This window comes from Tachypleus tridentatus, chromosome 13 (assembly GCF_004210375.1).
Source record: "Tachypleus tridentatus isolate NWPU-2018 chromosome 13, ASM421037v1, whole genome shotgun sequence".
NCBI classification, from domain to species: domain Eukaryota; kingdom Metazoa; phylum Arthropoda; class Merostomata; order Xiphosura; family Limulidae; genus Tachypleus; species Tachypleus tridentatus.
In genome coordinates, this window is record NC_134837.1 from 19,838,805 (window position 1) to 19,860,802 (window position 21,998).

Consider the following 21,998-nt stretch of genomic DNA (forward strand, 5'->3'; position numbering starts at 1 on the left):
GCAATGTTTAATGAATTACAAGTCGTCACACTAAATGCTAAATTCATTCTCTTCCCTTAGATCTTCCACTGTTGTATTGTACCTAAAACATATATATATATATATATATATATATATATATATATATATATACACACACACACACATATGAAAAACGCTTTAAATACTCATTGCTCTAAAAAATATGTTGTATTTTCTTAGGCAATATAATTTTACAGGTGTATTATTTTGGTCAGAAAAACATGTTCGCTATTTCGAAGCAAACACCTTTCAATCTATTGATAATATTTTTCAATTCAAAGAACAAAATATTAACTTTATGTATAGTTTTGGCATTTTAACTGAAATTTGTTTGTGGGTTCAAAGATTGGTTGGTTGGTTTGGTGTTTTATGGCACAAAACAACTGGACTATCTGCGTCAAACATCAGGTAAAAAGTTAAAATTATTAAAATTCGTTAAAAGGGATCAAAGTAAAATAAAGCAAAACTTATTTTTTGAAATAAAACAAAAATAGCGTTAAATCCAATTATTTGATCTAGTTTACAGCAGTAAGAGAGAAACTGCAGTAATACAAGTTCTAAAGGACTTTCTGAAGCATAATTTTAATTATTATAACTCGTCAGGATGACTAACGGATAAGTTCAAATATCAGCGTTAGTCATCTGAAGTTGACCTTTCCAGTCCTGGTTTCGGGTTACTTGATGTTACGGCCATTATCTAATTTCAAATCGAACTAGTTGTACTTTAATTCTTAAAAAAGGGATTACAGTAAACCCTCACCTGTTCGCGGCCCCGCATATTCGCGGGTTAGGCTCTTAACCCTATCGCATCGTATGCCGGTATACCAGGCTAGCGTCATAACGTCATAAAAACGAATGCTCGGTAAACCGGGTTTTTGTAGGTCATAGAGACTAAAAGCGCTTTTCGTGGGTATGTCTGTATTTACTCTCTCAAGCAGTTTTATCCATTGACGTCTTTATCAAACAATGGGCTGAGCTGCTATTGGCTGACTGCCTCAGCTTCCCCCACAACGCAAACGGAAAAGCACAGCCGGTAACGCACTACACACGCACACACACAACACTCGGTCCCGAGGAGGCTAAGAAATAGATTTGAATTTAGCCAATGGCTGACAGCTTTAGTTTTTCCTTCTTGCTGATTGGCTGCATACGCGTGCTGCTGATCAGCTGTTTCTCTCTTTCATTCGCGCGTGAGTTTTCAACGTGGTTGTTTGGACTGTAAATTCAAGTGTTTATTTTTACAATATTATTTACACCCTACAATGCCATTCAAACGCCCTACACCTCCAGCTTCTGGCAAGGAACCTAAGCGCCAGAAAAAGGTTATGACCCTGCATGAGAAGGTACAACTGCTTGATATGATAAAGGAAGGAAAAGGTTATGCTGCTGTAGGACGCCATTACGGAGTGAATGAGAGCACCGTGCGTTACATAAAGAAAAATGGACAAGCAATCAGAGCTAGTGTAGATACGAATTTTTGTGGAAGTGCTAAGATGGTGAATGTTGTAAGAAACAAGGCAATCGTGAGGATGGAATCTGCCTTAGCATTGTGGATACAAGACTTGCGAAAGAAAAATATCCCTTTGGACACCAAGATCATTCAAAAGAAGGCATTGAAATTATATTCTCAATTCACTGAAGGACAACCAGGACCATCAACAGCAGCTGATGCCAAAGGATTTCATGCCAGCAAGGGTTGGTTCGATTGTTTCCTGAAACGTTACCAACTACGATTTGGAAAATCCCACGGAGAAGCTGCAGCAAAGTATCCTGAAGCCTTTAAGAAATTCATTGAGGAGAAGGGATACAAGCCAGAGTAGGTCTTCAACATGGACGAGACTGGGTTGTTCTGGAAAAAAAATGCCTTCCAGAACTTTCATCATGAAGGACGAAATGAAAGCCCCAGGATTCAAAGCACAAAAGGACAGAGTGACACTTATTATGTGTGGTAATGCTGCTGGCTGGATGATGAAACCCGGCCTCATTTATAAATCTGCAAAGCCCAGGGCTCTGAAGAACAAAAATAAAAACACTTTGCCTGTCTTCTGGATGCATAATTCCAAGGCCTGGATTACGAAGCTCCTGACATCCAACTGGTTTCATCAGTGTTTCATCCCTCAAGTGGTAGAATACCTTTGCAAAAAAGAACTCGAATTTCGAGTGTTGCTGATCATAGATAATGCTGGCGGTCACCCTGTGGATTTGTATCATGAGGGAATCCAGATCGAGTTCCTCCCTCCCAACACAACATCCCTCCTCCAGCCTATGGATCAAGGAGTGATTCGTGCCTTTAAGGCACTTTACACTGGCAACTGTCTTCAACAATTAGTTGATGAAATAGACGAGAATGAGGACTTCCAGTTGAAAGTTTACTGGCACAATTACATCGTGCCTGACAGTCATACACAAGGCACTTCAAGACATGAAAAAAGAAACATTTAATGCATGTTGGAAAAATCTGTGGCCAGAATGTGTTCATGATTACAAAGGGTTCTCACCGGATGAAATTCAACATGATGCTGTCAACAAGTCAGTTAAACTAGCAAAGTTAATCGGTGGTGAAGGCTTTGATGACATAACTTATGAAGAGTTCAATGACCTGATTAACGCCCACTCTCAGCCTCTAACGGACGAAGATTTGGCAGAGTTGACGAAATCTGCCAGTGAAGAAGAAACAGAGGGCCAGGAAGAACCATCACAAGAGGAAGAGGACGAGGGTCTAACTCTAGAATGGTTGGCTGGACTCATGTCAAAAGCAAAGGATTTGCAAGAGACTGCCAAGTCATGGGACCCTTACATGGTTCGTTCGCTGCAATTCTCAAATGCAATTAACTCTACCATGTCGACCTACAAAACTCTATTCATCACTATGAAAAAACAACGGAACCAGCTGCCAATAACCATGTTCCTAAAGAAGGTATCCAAAACGTCAAACCAAGCCACACCCGAAGAAAGTACGACACCTCCTCCTGACTCTCCTAAAGAAACAACACAACCTCTTGACTCTCCTGAAGAAATGGAGCTTTCTCCTTAAGTGCCTGAAGAGGAGGAGTAATTACCTAAAGTGCTGTAAAGCAGCAGTTAAGCTGTGCCATACTGTACATTAGTGTTATCATCATCATCGTATGGCACAGCAAATTTCATCATCATTTTATCATCATTCATTATTGGTGAGTGCACAAACAATATTAAAATTTTTTTCAATTATTATTGCAATACAGTACGTATTTTTTTATAAATGCATACAGTGTATGTACAGTGCATATTTTTGTGACCGTGTATTAATAATGTTTTTAATTGCATATTATTACTAAATTGTACTGTACTGTATTATTATTATCTGAACTGTGCGTACTGTATTTATCTGTCTAAGTTTGCCTTTAAATTTGTTCCACTTTCTGTCAATTCTAATACATGTGTTGTACGCATAGAAAATGACTTTACGGTACAGTAATACAGTATGGGTAACTATACTATGCGGTGTTACTGTCCTCCTGTACTTATGTTTCTTTTTGATTAAAATATTGCTGCAGTACAAAATTAAAGTGTGTTTACATTATCATTACAACATTAGTGAAATACATGACTGCATGCAATATTACTACATTATTACTGTATTAATGAGTAAGAGTGCCTTTAGAAAGTGTCTGGGAAGCATTTAGTACCGTATATAATCTCATACATAGAAGTTTTAAAACTGCATCCAATATTCGCGGTTTTTCGCTATTCGCGGGGGTTAAAGAACGTAACCCCCGCGAATAGCGAGGGAATACTGTATATTAAAGAAAAGGTCTAATTTATAAATTGAAAACTTAAATAGCGTCAAAAAGGTTAATGGCTTTTAAAAACTAAAAACATTTGTAAGATGGGCAGTGCCATTGGCGATAGTGACACCGGCCAACGCTATAAATAAACCTTGGGACAAAACGTTTAAAATGGTGCCGTTGTTTAGAGTGGTGACGACGGCAAGACGGTAAAATGTGGCTTATTGTAACCTGAGTGTCACAAAGACAACACACTGGTGCACTAGTCCCAGATAAAATACAACGAAAACTTGATGGGAGACTATATTTGGGTACTGATACGTTAAAGTGATTTACATTACAGTCGCAAATCTCGAAAAACTACTCACTTCTAAACATTTTTGTTCATTTTTATGTAACTTTAGTATAAATACATGTAAATCTTGATTCATATGTTGTTTTATTGAGATCTTTGGTAAATGAAAATGTGAAACTTTGCCCGTTTTTATACAGAATCTACGTTAATTTCTAAATTTCATTATCCAGGTCACAAAAGCAAAGTTTGAAGGGAATAATAGCCATTATCTGTACTTTTACAACATAAGCGATTAAAAAATAACATATACTATCCAGGAACAAAATTTATGTTACATAAATCCATGTATGAAACAGGCACAGTAGTGATAGCACCAGAGCAGACAGATTTAGCTGCAGTATTGGCGAGCTCGTTCCCGCGCATACCAACGTGGGCTGGTATTCAGAAAAACTGGACAGAAGTAGATGTTAAAGTGAAATGGGCCAGTTAGTTTGGAATATCGGCGAGAACAGGGTGAGAACTAACGTGAAGCGATTCCAGGGCCAGAAGAAAACTAAGCAAGTGGGTATAAATAGTGCAATTTGAGTATTGTTTAGCTTCTATGTGATTCAGGGTAAGAGAAATGGCATACAGTTCAGCAGTCAATACAGAAAGTGTAGAGGGGATTCTGTGCATAACCACCAAACAACAACAAACCATGGCAGATCTTACAGAGTCACCTAATTTCAAACCATCCACATAAATGGGTATGGAAGGATATGTAAAATGATGTTCAAACAAATAAAAGACGGTACTTCCAATCAGGAGTATCTGCTTTTCTCAGATGACTTAAAGAAAGGTCACATTTTGGAATTATAATTAACCATGGTGGGATGGGCTGAACAGTGGATACAGCAATGCTATCCAAGGACAGACCCAATTAATTCAACTGTACCTAAACACGAAGGCCAAAAGGAGCAATGGTAGATCATCTGTTCTGAAGCCCACCGAAGAAAGAAAATCCCAGGTGGGATGCTGTGGTAAGAATTGAAGTTTTGAAGCATACAGTAAAGACAGTTGCAAACAGCAGAGATGTAGAGGTTCACGAGACTGTGTACAAGCACTGGACTGGGGAAGTGCAGAAAGCCCTACTTGTGCAGGGGTGAAGTCCCTGATGATGAATGGTGTCCAACATCTTCAATGCTGAGGTCTTGACAGAGCCATAGACCAGTGACCCAGTCTAGTTTTAATCAAATAAGAGCACGATATATCATTAGCATAGAACATTTATCCACTCCCCAAGTGGTGGAAGAGACAACATGTAAGATGTTCAGTGCTCTTGTACATTTGACTCGAAGCTGCTTGATGTGTGGTAAAAAAGTCAGCTTATGATCAAAGATAAGCCCCATAAACTTTGCCTCAGGAATCATGGGTAGCACAACATCACTGATACGAAGCTCATGCAAATGGTTTTAGAGAGAGGGAAGTCAAACCTGTTTGCTGTGGTCCACTTCAGTAAATGATTGAGGGCAGTCTGTAGTTGCCACTTAGTATACCTCATGTTCGATGACTGACTTGATATGTGAAAGTCATCTACATAGAGCGGGTTGACAACAGTAAGATGGAGTTGTTCAGTGATGACATTAATCTTTATACTGAAAAATGTGACACTCAAAACACAGCCCTGAGTTCCTGTAGAAAAGAATGAAAAAGTGTCAAACCCACACGAACTTGTAATCACCTGTCTGTTAAAAACTGTTAATGAAAATGGGCAAATGACTATGTAACCCATATAAGTGGAGATCTCGCAAAATGCCACACCTCCATGTTGTATCATAAGCCTTTTCCATGTCAAACAATATTGATACAAGATGTTGTCATTTAAGAAAGGCTTTGCTAACTGACGTTAAGTCAAATCAGGTAGTCCATGGTGAAGCACTATCATGAGAACCCACACTGGGTGGGTGAGAGGAGGTTGTTTGATTTGAGGAACCAAACAAGATGAGCATTAAACATCCTCTCTAAGGTCTTACAGAGAGAGCTCATTAAAGCAATTGAGTGGAAGTTTGAGGGAATCTTGGGATCCTTCCCAGGCTTAGTGAAAGGTGGGATAATAGCCAGGCATTAGTTAAAAACAATCAGCAAGAGAAGCAAGAAGTGTATATCATCAAGTCCAATTGATTTACTGCCAGACCGACGAAGGGTCAGTTTGAGTTCCACCAATGTAAAGGGGCAATTATAGTCATAGAGACAATCAGCTTGAAAGGAGAGAGGTGATTGCTCTGCCTGAGTATTGATGGCTAAGAAGGTGTCAGGATGAAGAGGAGTGCTAGATACCCAGCAAAATATTTCACCTTGAGTATCGGCTAATTCCTGGCCATCAGAGAGCAAGATAGAGAAGGAGACAGAATTATATTTCCCACTTACCTTCTGCATCTTGCTCCATATGACTTTGGAACTGGTTGTAGAGGTGATGCTGATGGTGAATTTAATCCAGAATTCCTTCTGGCTATGACGTCTTACCTGCCGAGCATGTGAACAAGCCTGCTGGATAGTGATGTTGTTTGAGAGTGGGGATACCTATGAAAAGTATCCTCGGCCTGCTTTTGAGCCTTCCGTGCAAAGTGGCAGGCAGGATTTCACCACAGACAAGGATATCGTGAAAAACGTGTCGAGGTTTTAGGAATACATTGAACAGCTGTCTGTATAATAGTCAATCACTGCTGCCATGCAGTCGTCTACTGATGGCTTACAGATGACGGCAGGATCAAGTTCTGCAAAAAGAGTGAAAGATGACCAGTTAGCCTGATCCAGCATCCACTGGGACATGCAGGCTGAGTGGCATCGACCATGGCCAGTCTCTCTCAAAATTATAGGAAATGATCACTGCCTCGTGTGTTATTGTCAACCCCCATGAAATGTGGGAGAATAGTAAAGGGGAGAAAATTGAGAGATCAATAGCAGTAAAGAACTGACTAGGTGCATGGAAATAAGTGTAAGAACTAAAATTGAAAAGAAAAAAGTTGTGATCAGAGAGCATATACTCTACGGAGCAACCCCTCCCATCAATATCTGCCCTTCCCCAGAGGTAATTATGTTCATTAAATTCCCCTATGATTAAAAAGGGGGATAGCAAATGTTCAATGAGATCATCAATGTCTGATTGATCACAGGTCTCTTCCAGAGACAGGCAGAAAGAACAAACAGTGATGATACGACCCAAGGAAACACAGGATGGGCACATGCTGATCAACCAACAGTGCCACCCCACCATACACTCATCCATCACACAACCTGTAATTTCTGTACAAAGAAAACTGCTGAAAGATGTTAAAATGATTAAATGTGAAAATGATGACATTGGTTGGCATCATAATTCAATCTTTGCGAGTGGAGACATGCCTCACTCGGAAAGCCCTTAGGTGGAGAAACCAGTGAGAATCTCCGACTCGGGATATTCTTCAAACCACTCTCAACAATAACGACTCATGACGAATTCAAAGTAGCATAGGGTGCAACTTCAATAGGTATATCCATATTCGCCTTTGAATATAAGGAGTTCACTGTGTTTAAATGTGGACGTTTTCACCAATATGTCACCAGAGTGAAGCTTTTTGACTGACTTTGGAGAACCACCAAGTCCCTTTAGTGAGTTTAGTCCCTTCTGAATAAAAAAGGGAGACATATGCCTGAAAGGTTTGTCTGAAAGAGAATGTAATATAAAAAAATGAGGTGTAAGTGTAACAGATATTGAAGATTGCTGAACAGAATCTTCAAGACATGGTCGTTTATCTATGGACTGTTTTTTCACTATGTTATTTGGAAGATCACAATAAAAAAGAATATTTTGGCACCCACTGACCCCACCAACCATGAAGTTCTACGAGGGGACGCACTACAATGCCAAACAAGGACACTGCAGCAATGGCAAGGTTTTGTAAGCACTATATACCCAAACACCAGCATCAGATGTAATGCCCACAACACCTGTTGAGAACATCAAACACTGGTACTTGGTTAACCCTACCCCAAGTGGACCAGTCGACTGACTCTAGGGGGCCACCCCAAGGCTGCCCGTTTACAGGAATTCAAGGCCATAGTGATGTGTTAAGATTGAACCCCTCAACCACCAAAATTACCTCCTCCCCTTCACGCGTTACTAAATACGGCAAACATGTGGGTGGATTTTTAGATCCCAGAGGTAGCCAGAGAGAACAGAACCTTCCCTGAGAGGTCCACTCACTCCGTACAGGAATCCACACCGAGGGGGGGGGAGTTTGTGTGTGTATATAAATAAAAATTGTGCACATATCATACATGTGAAGATACGTAAAAATATGAAAGATCTTTGTAAGATAATTATATAATTATAAACGGTTGGTATGGATATAGAAAACGCTAACAGAAAAGCGAAAAACGTTTCGACCTTCGGTCGTCGTCAGGTTCACAAAGAAAGGGTTACTGGCCGGTAGCAGACCGCATGTTTGAAAACGGTTGTATAATTGAGTGTAGGAATGTAGAGGGCGTGCTTAGATGTTGGATATATTTATTGATATTGGTATAAAGGTGTTCCTTTGTATTGGTTTATTTTGGGCTTAAGTTGTTGTGCAAGTAAGGCTTCTTTAATTTTGCGTTTGTCTATGTTTGTTTCTTTATTTAGTGTTTGGGTGTTTTACCAGCCGTTTTTAAATATATAATTTTCTCTACAAGTGTTTTTTTCGTCATCACGGGTTTTAAGATAATGTCTATATGATAAACATATTTCAGAAATCTTTCTTTTTCTTTTAACTCGCACCGTGAACTGTATTCAGATGTAGAAACTCTCAATTTATCTAGTACAAATGCAAATGAACTTTTGTTTTAGGTTGTCTTCTCATTTGTTGTATACTTAAATAATTTATTGCACTAACGTAACGCACTAATCACATCGTTATCAGCAAAATTTTTCCTTTCAGAAAAAAAAATGAAGGTAAATATCTACTTCAAGGTCTAGTATCCCAAAGGACACTAACCTATATGGCAAATTTTACAGAATTTTTAGTGTATTTCAATTATACAAGTAATAATAACAAAAAGGGATGAATACACGTAAACATACATAAATCCCTACATAATAATTATGTAAAGTTGAATAATGAATTCAGGTTTGGATAAAAGTATTTGAACTGAATAATGCTATAAAGTCTTACAAACCGGATTTTGGAGTTGTAAGTCCATAGACTCTAATACTATCCCACCTGAGGGGCTTCACAATGACTAATTCACATTAACTTGTAACACTGACTCAGTGGCCACTTATGTAGGGAATTGTGTTTTCATTCCTATCTTGTTCCTGTACCTTTTTTTTTTCTTGGCATATTCATTCCTATATTATCCTTTTTATATTTATTTAAATTAATTGTTTTCCTTCTTTTTTAAAAACGATACCAATGAATATTTTAGTCAATGACAGTCTCTATGAAGGCAGCAGTTTTAGCCTGGTGTGAGGAATTGTCTTGATGTACAAGTCTCGAAGTTAGTGAAATGCTGTACTGTTTCTGGGCTCTCCAAGTTAAAATGCAACATCCTGGTGTATAAATCGTCACAATCTCAATTATTGACAAGCTAATCAGCAGAACCTTTAGCTGTGACGATACTTGCCGGTGATCTACTTTAGCTAATGTTGTGGTTAAACTGAAGGTTTAATACCTTTTGAAATCTCGAAAACTTAGAATAAGTGTTTACAAAAGTCTTTCAGATTGTGGTATGAGAGATTTGAGACTACTATAAACAACACATATGCAGCAGCCATTTTTATCCCATCCTTACATACTAATCACCACCGTCACAAGCAACTCGTTACATTTAAAAAACAAACGTAATGACATGTATATACATATTTATTAAGGTTCGCATATAACGTACAAATTTGAAAATGACAATATTCTTCTTATTATAATTGAAAAGTTTAGAAATAATAGGAACATTATACATGAATTGTGGCATGTAATTACAGTTAATGTGCTGAATGCTCACAGTTACATATCCGGGAAACAAAAAAACTACTTCGTTTGGAGTCTTGATTCTTTTAATATTTAGAAATCGACACATAACATATGATATTTATATTGTAATAAAATACTACTATCCTAAATCTAATACGGACGTAAGTAGGTTTTAAGATGTATACATTATGAAAATAAGACGCCATTCCAAAACGGCTTACCTAAATAGATACTGCGTCTTAGTCATTCTTGTTTCGGTAACTTTTATTTCGTAACAATAATTCTAAAAGTATAGTGCTTTCCTTAGTTATCGATGCAATTGTTTTAAAACTTAAAAGTTACCTTGTTGAGTTTGTATACACTTACCAAAACATGATAGGTAGAGTAGTAGCAAGGAGCCTCGTATCTGGAAAACCACTAGACGAACCATTCTACTCATTTTCTAAGGTTGAAAGGAACAAACACAAACATAACAGCTATGATACACGCAAGCAACTGGTTTGAACAAGACTGGTTTACCTGTAAGTAGGTCGCCCGTCAAGGGGAAATTACGCCCCTGGACTAACTAGCTTCCACTGCGACCTTTTCTGGTCGCGGCTCACTGGTTAGACGTTATGCCTGCAAGCACTAGAAGCTCACTGTTCTTATTGTAAAAAGTTAACCTTAACTTCGCAACTTGGGACGAAGAAAATTAGAAATATTTCTATTATTTTATATATTGAAGTTATAAATTTCTCATTACAGAAGTAAAACTGGATCTAATGAACTTAGCATGATTAATTCAAGGCTTAATGATTCTGACTTTTTTGTTCTGAAGTGTAGAAGAACTGGTGGTAAATACTTTTTACTGATATGTATAAGGATGGGCTAGAGTAACTTTTGGTTTTATGTTTCTTATTATTTTCTTCTATGTGTTGGTGACTTCAAATAAGTTGAATGGGTCAGTTGATCTATAACTGAAGATAATGAATCTTTTTTATTTAATATAAACGTTTTCCATCTTACAATACTTCAATTTTAAATATTTACAAGTAACAAGTAAACTTTTGTATAACTTAAACTTCTGAGATCACATTTAAGTAGAACAGGGCACTAAAGTTCTTTGGAGGTCCACAAGCAGACTTGAAAAATAAGTTGATGGTCAGTTTGGTTCTCTATTATCCCAGTTCCTATGTCATTTTTATCATGAAAACTGCCATCTATTTTGAGATGTAACTAAACCACTTCTGAACCTTTGGATTGAAAGTCTTCACCCACTTCAAATACTCAATTTTTATCTTGTTAACTATAACACCAGGTATGTCCATCATCAACAATGAATAATACATATTCTGATGTCAGAAGGATAGATTTACTTAGCAACCATGGACTTAACTTTGTGGATGAGGACATTTCTGCAGATTGATTGCAGGGTTGTAGAAAAGTGGTATTTCTGAAAAATAAACAAAATCATAGTAGAAGTTCTGTGTCCTTACAATATTAAATATTTTGACAAGTGTATCCTCATGAAATTACTATATAAATTTTAATTTTACATGTGAAGCAACAGTATTTCATACATTGACAAATAGTTGGAGAAAATACTACATAAATTTAAATTACTGTCACAATTAAAATACAAAAATCACCTGTGGCTTAAACTACCATTTATTCAGTTTTCCTAGAACTACTGAAGCATATAATGCTTTAATAATCCTGAAAGTACCACCAAAATAATATATTAGTCTTGTAATTAACAGAAACCATAAATTATCTTTAACTTGAATCTAACAACCCACACTTATTTTAGGAGAAAGCTGAAATAAAGAACAAATGTACCAAAATGGAGTTGAAGAGTTATTCTTCAATTAAAAAATGGGATGGAGGGTAATGAATAAAATCACTAAAGTTACAACTTAATAAACAAAATACATTAAACGACGTGATTACTGTTGGGGTTTGCAGGCATAATTGGTGTTTTTCACACCTTCATTAATCCTGTAAGTGTATGTAGTTTTAACATCAAAAGTAAGCAAGGAAATAGCTAAATTCCTCTCCACCATTGCCTATTTTCTGGGTCATCCATCTTATTATCATGTATCCTTTCTCTTGGTTAAGGTTATTATGAAGTTTTGGAGTGGAAGAATAATAGTCACCTGTTTTGTCAGTATAGAAGACATCTCTGAAAGTTTCTATAAAGGTGCTGTCCTTTGCCATATTTGCATTTTATTGAAATACATGCAGATTGTTTCATGATGTCATACAATGTGTTCTATCTTTCACTCTCACAAACTCAAAAGTTGGAGAACACTGTTCAACTCTACATAACATTTTCTGTCATACTTACAATTATTCTGGAAATCCTAACTGATTACTCTGAGGAAGATCAGTGCACCTGTGAATACATTTATTATTTGGAATAGTGGTAAGAAAGTCAAACCAACAATAGAAGTACTAAGCTTCTGATTTAAACAGTAGTCACTACAGGTTCAAGTTACTGCAGTTTAAAGGTCTTTCTGTTCCATTAGTAGATATTTAATTACAAAACACTTTAGGTGTGAATAAAAAGTGCTGACAAGAGAGAAATCAGCACATGACTTACAAGAGAGAAATCAGCACGTGACTTAAAGGAATGAGATAAATACTGGCAGCCAAACTGGTAACTACACTTATTACATTGATAAATCTGGTTTGTTTTAAATTTACCACACGATGGTTGTCTACAGTAGTCATCCATAATTTACCAGTGAAAGATCAGAAGGAAGGCAGTTAATCATCACCACCCACCATCAACTCTTGGGCTACTCTTTTATCAATGAATTGTGAGATTGAATGTCACATTATAATGGCCCCACAACTACAAGTGTAAACATGTTTGGTAAGACAGCAATTCGAACCTAAGACCCTCAGATTGAGGGTACAGCACTCAAACCACCAAGATATGCCAGGCCAACATTAATGGTAAGTGAAACAGAATGTGTGTTCCAGTTAACTAATGAATAAATGTTTGCTTTAAAATTATCATAAATGATATAAGTGTAACTACCTGTTTGGCCACCAATATTGATTTCATTCCATTAAGTCGTGTACTCAAACATTTTTTGGCAACACCCTTCCCCCCTCCCCACTCCTAAGGTGTTTATGATTATACATCATTACTTTTTGTCAAAATACACCAACAAACCACACCTAATAATATGGTAACATCTGACAGTACCAAACATTAGCTTTAATATTGCAACCATATTATTCAGAACAGACCTTTATTTTACAGGACCAACCAGAGTTTTTGAAATATATGGTGGAAGTAGTTTCTCTATAAAACAGTATTAATAATTTCCTTTATACTAATGCCATAAAATTTATACAGATTTCATAAAATTTAGTTAATTTGTGTTGAAAAGTTGGCAATGCATAATAAAAACTAACCTTTCACCCTCATGATTTTGCATGACAATGCAGCAAATATGTCTGGTTGTTTCAATAGGATGGAGGTAAAGGTGCAAGCATAAAACCCTTTAGCTATATATATATATATATATATATATATCCATGTGCAACACACTCACTGAACTTGTTTGGATTGTGTGCAGTTGAAAGTTGTATGGAAGCAGTTTCTCTTTTTTCTTTTTTTTTGTTATTCCAAAACATTTTCAGCAAATCTACACATTGATGGTCTGTTCTTCTCGAAATCTTGATGGTTTAAAAGTGGTGAGACAGCTTAGGGAGATATGATGGTTAGCTCATGTTAATGCACTCAAAGTTCTATCACTTGGACATTCCAACATAGAAGGTGCTGTATGCGAGATTATTCCAGATAAGCAGCAAAACACAGACATAAGGCTTCAAGACAGAATCACTGCAAAACAAATTAGAAGATTCAGTAACAGAATTTATGACAGATTTTTCATACAAAATTTTGCAAAATACAGATAAAGTCAATCAGCATCTGCAAAAAGAAAGTATGGACTTGGGAAATGCTATCCAGTTACTGAATTCTTTTAAAAGTACCTTAGCCAACATTTTTGGTGAATCTGGAGAAGATACTCAACTAGCAGACAGCCAAAAATTTAAAATGAAGAATTTTTTTCCAATTATTGACAAACTATAATCAGCACTACACCAATGCATTAAGACATAAAGTAAAGTATTTGATTTATTTGACTTTCTGGTATTGTTTGACACCTTATTGAAAGAGATTATTTAAGAAAAATGTTGGATATTGCAACAAACATATTCTTCTTATTTAGAAGATTCATTTGAAGAAAAGTTCCCCCAATTCATTGAAATTGAATTTGTCAAAAATGTAGAAACAATTTCAGCATAAGAACTGTAATCCTTTTTAATCAAAAATGGTTTACAGTCTTCACTACCAAATGTAAAGATTTCATACAAAACCTTCCTCATTTTAATGATTACAAATAGATCTAGAGAACACTGATTGTCAAAACTGAAGCTTCTAAAGAACATGCTGCAAACATCAATGAAACAATCTCAGTTAAACCCATTAGTACTCATGTGCATGGAGAATGACATCATCCAAAAAGTTAACAACTGCAAAAAAATTTTCCTTGGTTAAATCAAGGTAAAATCATTTTGATCAATAATCAGTGATGTAGAGAAAACCCACTTGTAGAGAAAATTATATATGTAAATATGGCTTGTTTGGGTTGAGAAAATATTTTGCGCTTCTCTACATAAAATATTTTTTCAACCCAAACGAGCAATTCTTACATATATATTTTGATCAATAATAAAAAAATAACTTTATTCTTTATATTGGGACATTTATTCACTGTGTATATATAAAGACATTTTCAAATATTTTTTTAACATTGCTTTATTCATGTGCATAAAAATACTTTATAAATTCACTTTATGTATATCATTTGTCATGTTACTTATCTTATGATGGCTTGGGGCCTCTATAAGTTGAAAAGCCTAGGTCTAATACAACCCTTAATCTGGCCCTATTTACATCTAGTGATCAAGGTATAGTTGAATTAAATGTTGGAATTAATATTTAGAAGAACTCTCATGGATCTAAAGAACAAGGGTATTGTCATTATGGTCATAAACACGGGAAATCATAAAATTTTACTCAACTCTACATGAGAACTTGAAAATTTAAAGCTGTACAGGTTGTAATTCTGCATCAAATAATATCAGAATTCATCACCTTTATAACAAGAAGTTGGAAGTCTGAGGTCAAGTCCTCACTCAGAACAATTTATAATAGCTGTACAGATCTTAAAGCTGATTATTGCTCTAGATTATACCACTTGATTATGGAATATAAAAACACTTTATTCATGGAAACTCATGACTTAGGCAAAACAAATGTCATAAGATTGATGATAGAGAAACAATTCCAATGTGTCACTTGTAAAATAGGCAGAGGCTTTTGAAGACAGAAATCATTAATAAACATTAAATGATACAACCAAGTACTATTCCTTGAGCATCACAAATTGCACTTGTGAAAAAGGACAGATCCAACACCAGGTAGAATACAAAAGTTTGAAACCAATTTTTAAGTGTATCAAGAATATTGAAGAAAAACCCTTACAGTAAACAGCCACTCCATATACCAAACAACAAAAGATTATTATACACTGCTGGCAAAAATCTTGAGGCCAATGAACATAAAGGAAAAATATCCATCTTGCATTGTTACTCAACCACTTATTTGAATAGAGCTTCAAAAGATGAAAATATGAAAAGGGGAAATAAAAAACTTTTTTAGCATACAATAGAGAAAATGTGAACTCCATGAAATTAGCCTAAATACTAGCTGGTCAAAAGTTTAAGACCATACTGAAATGAAGCGTTAATCGGTAAACACGTAACGAAATTTAGTCATTTGTGTTCAAGCATTAACATTGTCAATGTCTCCCACTGACACCTCCTGTGTTACATTGGGGTAAAAACATGGCAAAGGCTAAAAACTTGACAGAGTTTGAACGTGGCAGAATTGTCAAGCTGCAAAAGCAAGGTCTCTCTCAACGTGCCATCGTTGGTGAGATTGGGCGTTGTAAAACTGCTATTGCACATTTCTTAAAAGACCCTGAGAGATATGGAAGGAGAATTTCAAGTGGTCAGTCCATGAAAATTTCACTGGCGTTGAGCAAAAGAATTTCACTTGTTATCCAGTAAGACACCAGCTGATCGTCTAATCAGATTAAGGCCCTTACGGATGCAGAATGCAGCTCAAGAACAATAAGACAGCATCTACGAGAGAAAGGCTTTAAAAACCATAAATGTCTTCAAAGGCCACGTGACGAAACATCTCAGTTAAACTTTGCTGAGAAACACCAAACATGGGACATAGAAAAGTGGAAGAAAGTTTTGTTCTCTGATGAGAAAAATTTAACCTGGATAGTCCAGATGGCTTCCAACCTTACTGTCACAATAAGGATATCCCACCAGAGACATTTTCTACACGACACAGTGGAGGAAGTTCCATCATGATCTGGAATGCTTTCTTCTTCCATGGAACAATGGAGCTTCAGGTTATACAGGGGCATCAAACAGCAGCTGGCTACATTGGCATGTTGGAGAGAGCATCCTTATTGACAGAAGACCCTCGCTTGCATGGAAATGACTAGATCATTAAGCAGGACAATGCTGCAATCCACAATGCCTGCAGGACAAAGGACATTTTCATGGCAAATAATGTGATTCTTTTGGACCATTCAGCGTGTTCGCCCGAACTGAACCCCATTGAAAATGTTTGGGGGGTGGATAGCAAGGGAAGTCTATAAAAATGGACGTCAATTCAAAACAGTGCATGATCTTCGTGACGCCATCTTCATCACTTGGAATAACATTCCAGTCAGCCTTCTACAAACGCTTATATCGATCATGCCAAAGCGAATGTTTGAAGTTATTTGCAATGACGGCCGTGCAACTCACTACTGAGACCTCTTGTTGGACATTTCCTACCCTGTTTAGGACTTCTTTTTGGTATGGTCTTAAATTTTTAACCAGCTGGTATTTAGGCTAATTTAAATGACAAAAACCATTCCCATGTTCCAGAGAGTAGTATGCACCATAATCAAGAAAGATTTCCTTCTGGAAACAAGATAATGCTTCCAGTCATACCTCCCATTCTACTGCTGCATACCTTAAGTACTTGGAGAATGAAAAGAGGAAATTATTTATTTACCCTTTTCTACACAGTGTCTCTCTGTAAAGAGTGTAATACTTATGTCTTTGAACATACTATTATAAAGTGGTGTAAACCAACTCGTTTAATACTAAATCCTAAAATATAAAAGCTAATACATATACACACACAGAATGAAGATTGAAAATCCCAACTTGTAAGTTAAAAATTTCCAAAACATCATATACTGATGACTGATTTTCACTATTTTTAATATCTTTATTTTTTTAATTCTCTATTTTTGGAAGCAGTAGAAAATATCTTCCACTTCACATAAAATTTTATTAAGTGTTCAAGAGCATCTGATTAGAATATTTTGAAATAATTTGGAATTTAAAAATTCTGATAATGGTCTTTTAACATAAGAGTACCAATTGGAAAAAAACAACAACACATGTTACATTCCTGATAGTTCTGAAAAAATAGATATTGATTGATAAGATTCAATACATGATGCTGTCTATCATGCCATTTAAGGCATCAATAATTATTGAATTGCAACAGTTACAAAAACTATTTTCAAGGACAGTTTTGCCAACATGACCACTGAAGTATTCCTATTGAAAGCATTATGATTGAATAACACCAAAACTAAATTAATCATCAATGCAAGTTTGACAATCTGAACTGACCAATCCAGCAAGTTTGGTATTTTGACATTACTGGTTTAGCTTTCTGATACCATTTCAATATGCGTTAACAGTTCTGCAGTACCAATAGCCTTTTAAATCTTGCTCTCTTTCACACTTTGAGTGTCTAGAAGAAAATACATTATAGTAAGGCACTATACACTCACCACCTCTAGTTAAGAAATACATTTTTCAGTATTATATTGTTTCCATACTTCACCAGTTGGACACTGAGACACGCTTTCTTTAAGGGGCACACTACACTTAAATGAGGATTAAAGCCTGCTTATCCTATTCTCTTACAGATAATAAAGATAAAAAGTGGATCATAATGGTTAACTGTGCAGAATGGATAACAAGAAGGAGCAACTGGTTCTTGTATTGGGAACTTGAGAATTTAATATATTTAAGGCAATTTTGGGACTTTTAAGCACATATAACACAAATTTAACTTCGTTACAGAACTGAGTTGGACAAATCATAATAGAAAAGTTAGAATTTTACTAAATAATTTAAAATGTATATTTCAGCATCCAAAATTTTAAGACTACCAAAAAGTTGATTGTGATTGCAATTTTAATATTTTTATATCATTACACTTTGTAATTTGTGGCAAATAAAAAACAACTACATTTGGCACATTGCTGATAGAGAATGGATTTGTAAACCTGTTTATGTGTAGATGAAATAAAAAATAACCAAATTTATACATTTCAAGTAACTGCCCTTTGTTAGACTGTTGTCTCTTAGGATTGGTTGTAACCCTTCTCACTACCTTTATGTTTTATTGTATTTACAAAGCATTTTCTCTTTTTAAAACAATGTTAGTATACACAGAACACAATACTCAATTTGGTTTTGTGTGTTTGTGTTTTTCTTACAGCAAAGCCACATCAGGCTATCTGATGAGTCCATCATGGGGAAATGAACCCCTGATTTAGAACTGTAAATCCATAGAGTTACATTTGTACCAGCAGGGGACATTTGGTTTTGTATAAGAAAATTTGTAAACTTAAAGGTAAGCAAAAGCTAACAAAGCTGTTTTATTTTCAATTAAATAATTTGACAAGAACTACACAAAAGACTTGTTAAAAATATCTCTAAGTGTAGGAGATAAGCAAGTTCATTGGATAGAAAAGTGGCTGAATGAAAGACAGCAAGAAGTTGTTATAAATAAGAGTTCAGTCAAACTGGATTAATGTCTCAAGTGGGGTACCTCAGGACTCAGTGTTTGTTCCTTTTTTGTTTTGATTTACATTAGTGACACAAAGGTTAGTAAGTTACTTAAATTTGATGATGATATACAGGTCTTTGGGTGATGCTGGTTACAAAAACAAAAATGCTTCTGCTTTATCTGGTTATTTAATGAATTGGGAAATTAAATAATAGATAGCTTTTAATTATAACAAATTCTTGGTAATGTTTTAGGATACTATAATTTAACAATATATATCAATGCATAATCTTAACAGCACTGCAGAATAAAAGGATTTTGAATGTTCTAGTTGATCTGCCTCTTTAAGCAATCTAACAGTTGAGAAAATAAGATTTTATGTTTTATGATCTATTAACAGATATTTCGAATACGAGTCTCAAAAGATTATAAATTCATTGTACAAGTCAGTAGTTAGGCTGTAATAAAAGTATTGCATTTAGTCTTAAATTCCTTAGCTTAAAAAAAAAGGGCATTCTCTGAAATTTTCTTTTGAAAATGAAGAGTTAGAGTGAATCTGCTTTAGGAGTTTAAGGTTATTAGGAAACCGATAGTACTGGTAGATCTTGTATACTTGAAGATGAGAACTGTAGGCCTGTGGATCACAAGTGCAAATATAGGAAAATTAAGAAATATCTTTAGCTAAAACAGTTTAGTCTTCTAAATGCGATATACTGAGGTAAAACGATTTCCCAACAAGTATCAATCAAGTAATATATAATAGAGTTCAATACAAGAAAAATTTCCCCGTAACAACTAATTCAACATACGAAGTTTTTAATAAAAATAAACAATAAAACAGTTCACTAGTGTACTATTGTATATAGATAGAAATGCCATTTAACAAAGATTTAATGTATAATCACAAAAACCTTTAATATGAATACTCACCCTTTATAAAAAAAAATAGTGTGTACATCCATGTCTCGAAAGTATCATAAACCCAGGAGTCTTAATACAAAATGAACAATTAAAAGCGACACCACATAAAATGATCTGTGCGTTTCATAACCGAGCAGAACGTAAGATCTTTCCAAATTTACGAACACTACTAAATCATGTACAATTCATGAACGTCATAATTATGAATGCCTGTGTATTCAAAGTAAAAAGTAAACTTACTTTCATTAGTAAGATTGTTTGTTTGTTTGTTTTTAATTTCGCACAAAGCTACTCGAGGGCTATCTGTGCTAGCCGTCCCTAATTTAGAAGTGTAAGACTAGAGGGAAGGCAGCTAATTATCACCGCCAACTCTTGGGCTACTCTTTTATCAACGAACAGTGGGATTGACTGTAACATTATAACGCCCACACGGCTGAGAGGGCGAGCGTGTTTGGTGCAACTTGGATTCGAACCCGCAACCCTCTGATTACGTGTCGAACGCCTTAACACGCTTGGCCATGCCGGGCCCTTGCATGGCTGTATGCTTGATTTTATGCTCCTGCTACAATAAGTGTTGATGAAATAGCCGAACCCACTAATTAGAAGGAGTGTCTACATACTTTTGGCCATGTAGTGTACACAGGAATATAAAGCGATGGAGGTAAGAAAACGATTTAGCAGCTCTTAATTTTTTTTTCTCAAAATAAGCAGTCATATATTATTAAATGGCCCAGGATAGTCAGGTGGTTAAGGCACTCGACTCATAATTTGAGCGTAGCTGGTTCAAATCCCCGTCACACCAAACATGTTCGCCCTTTCAACCGTGGATGCGTTATAATGTTACAGTCAGTCCACACTATTTGTTCGTAAAAACGTATCTCAAGAGTTGGCGGTGGATGGAAATGACTAGCTGTCTTCCCTCTAGAGTCTAGTCTCACACTACTAAATTCGGGACGGTTTGCGCAGATAGCCCTCGTGTAGCTTTGCGCGAAATTCAAAACAAAACCAAAATATCGCGTGAATTCGGCTACATTGAAAGCAATGAGGAGCAGAGAAAATAAGGGAATATAATATTCAGATGTACTACACACATATACCCAAAAACTACTAAAGTATGGAAAACACTCCTGCTACTCTGATATCGTGTTTTCTTCGTGACAAAACTTGTATGAATGTAGCATAAGCTGACATATCTGTGTATATCATAAACTCTCATTTTCTTTGCTCTACGCTAACTTTGATGTCTTTGAATTCGCCTGACATTTTTCTTTTATAATATATAAGTTACGTCGCGAAGCAAAAATATTATCAGTCTTGCCAGAACGTTTTTCGCACCTTAGTCGTTTTGTAGTATAGCCGACGTGAAATTACTACTTCGCGTAATACTTATCCATCCGCACATTATCAAGTGATACTTCCCACTGTACTTAAAAGCGGCCGGGTATGGCCAAGTGTATTAAGGCGTGCGACTCGTAATCTGAGGGTCGCGGGTTCGCATCCCCAAACATGCTCGCCCTTTCAGCCGTGGGGGCGTTATAATGTGACGGTAACTCCCACTATTCATTGGTAAAAGAGTAGCCCAAGTGTTGGCGGTGGGTGGTGATGACTAGTTGTCTTCCCTCTAGTCTTACACTGCTAAATTAGGGACGGCTAGCACAGATAGCCCTCGAGTAGCTTTGTGCAAAATTTCAAAAAACAAACAAACGAACAAACAAAGCACTAAGTATTCTACATGTTACAGTAATCTAATACCTATCTACTATTGACTGATAATTCGTGTTTCACCCTATAATTAAGATTTTTAAAGGACAACCAGCTAACTTCAAGGGGGTTATGATAACATCGGTTGCACAAGACTTAAGAATAATATTTTAAATACTACTAGTTATTACGACTAGGAGATTACATCATGTACTTTCCAGAAACACAGAAAGTGCATTAAGGTTTAAAGAGAAGCAGTTGTAGAGTTTACCTAAGTCGTTTTGAAGTATAATCGACGTGAAATTACTATTGTGTGGAACATTTTTCCATCTGGACTTCACCAAGTGTCACTTCTCACTGCAGTCATATTGGAAGCAAGTAAG

General features: G+C 36.0%; 1 protein-coding gene and 1 long non-coding RNA gene across 2 annotated transcripts in view; both read right to left on the reverse strand.

Moving 5' to 3' along the window:
* Positions 1 to 10,586, reverse strand: part of knk (cytochrome and DOMON domain-containing protein knickkopf) — a 98,795-nt gene extending 88,209 nt beyond the window's left edge. Inside the window, exon 1 of the mRNA XM_076475101.1 lies at positions 10,410 to 10,586. Coding sequence (XP_076331216.1) covers positions 10,410 to 10,482 — 73 coding nt within the window. The 5' untranslated portion in view covers positions 10,483 to 10,586. The remainder of the gene's footprint in view (positions 1 to 10,409) is intronic.
* A 408-nt stretch (positions 10,587 to 10,994) lies between these two features.
* Positions 10,995 to 20,059, reverse strand: LOC143236691 (uncharacterized). The gene is made up of 2 exons (XR_013019657.1): positions 19,924 to 20,059; positions 10,995 to 11,475 (listed from the first exon to the last, which is right to left on the reverse strand). It is a non-coding gene; the product is annotated as an uncharacterized LOC143236691 (long non-coding RNA).
* Positions 20,060 to 21,998: the final 1,939 nt, after the last annotated feature.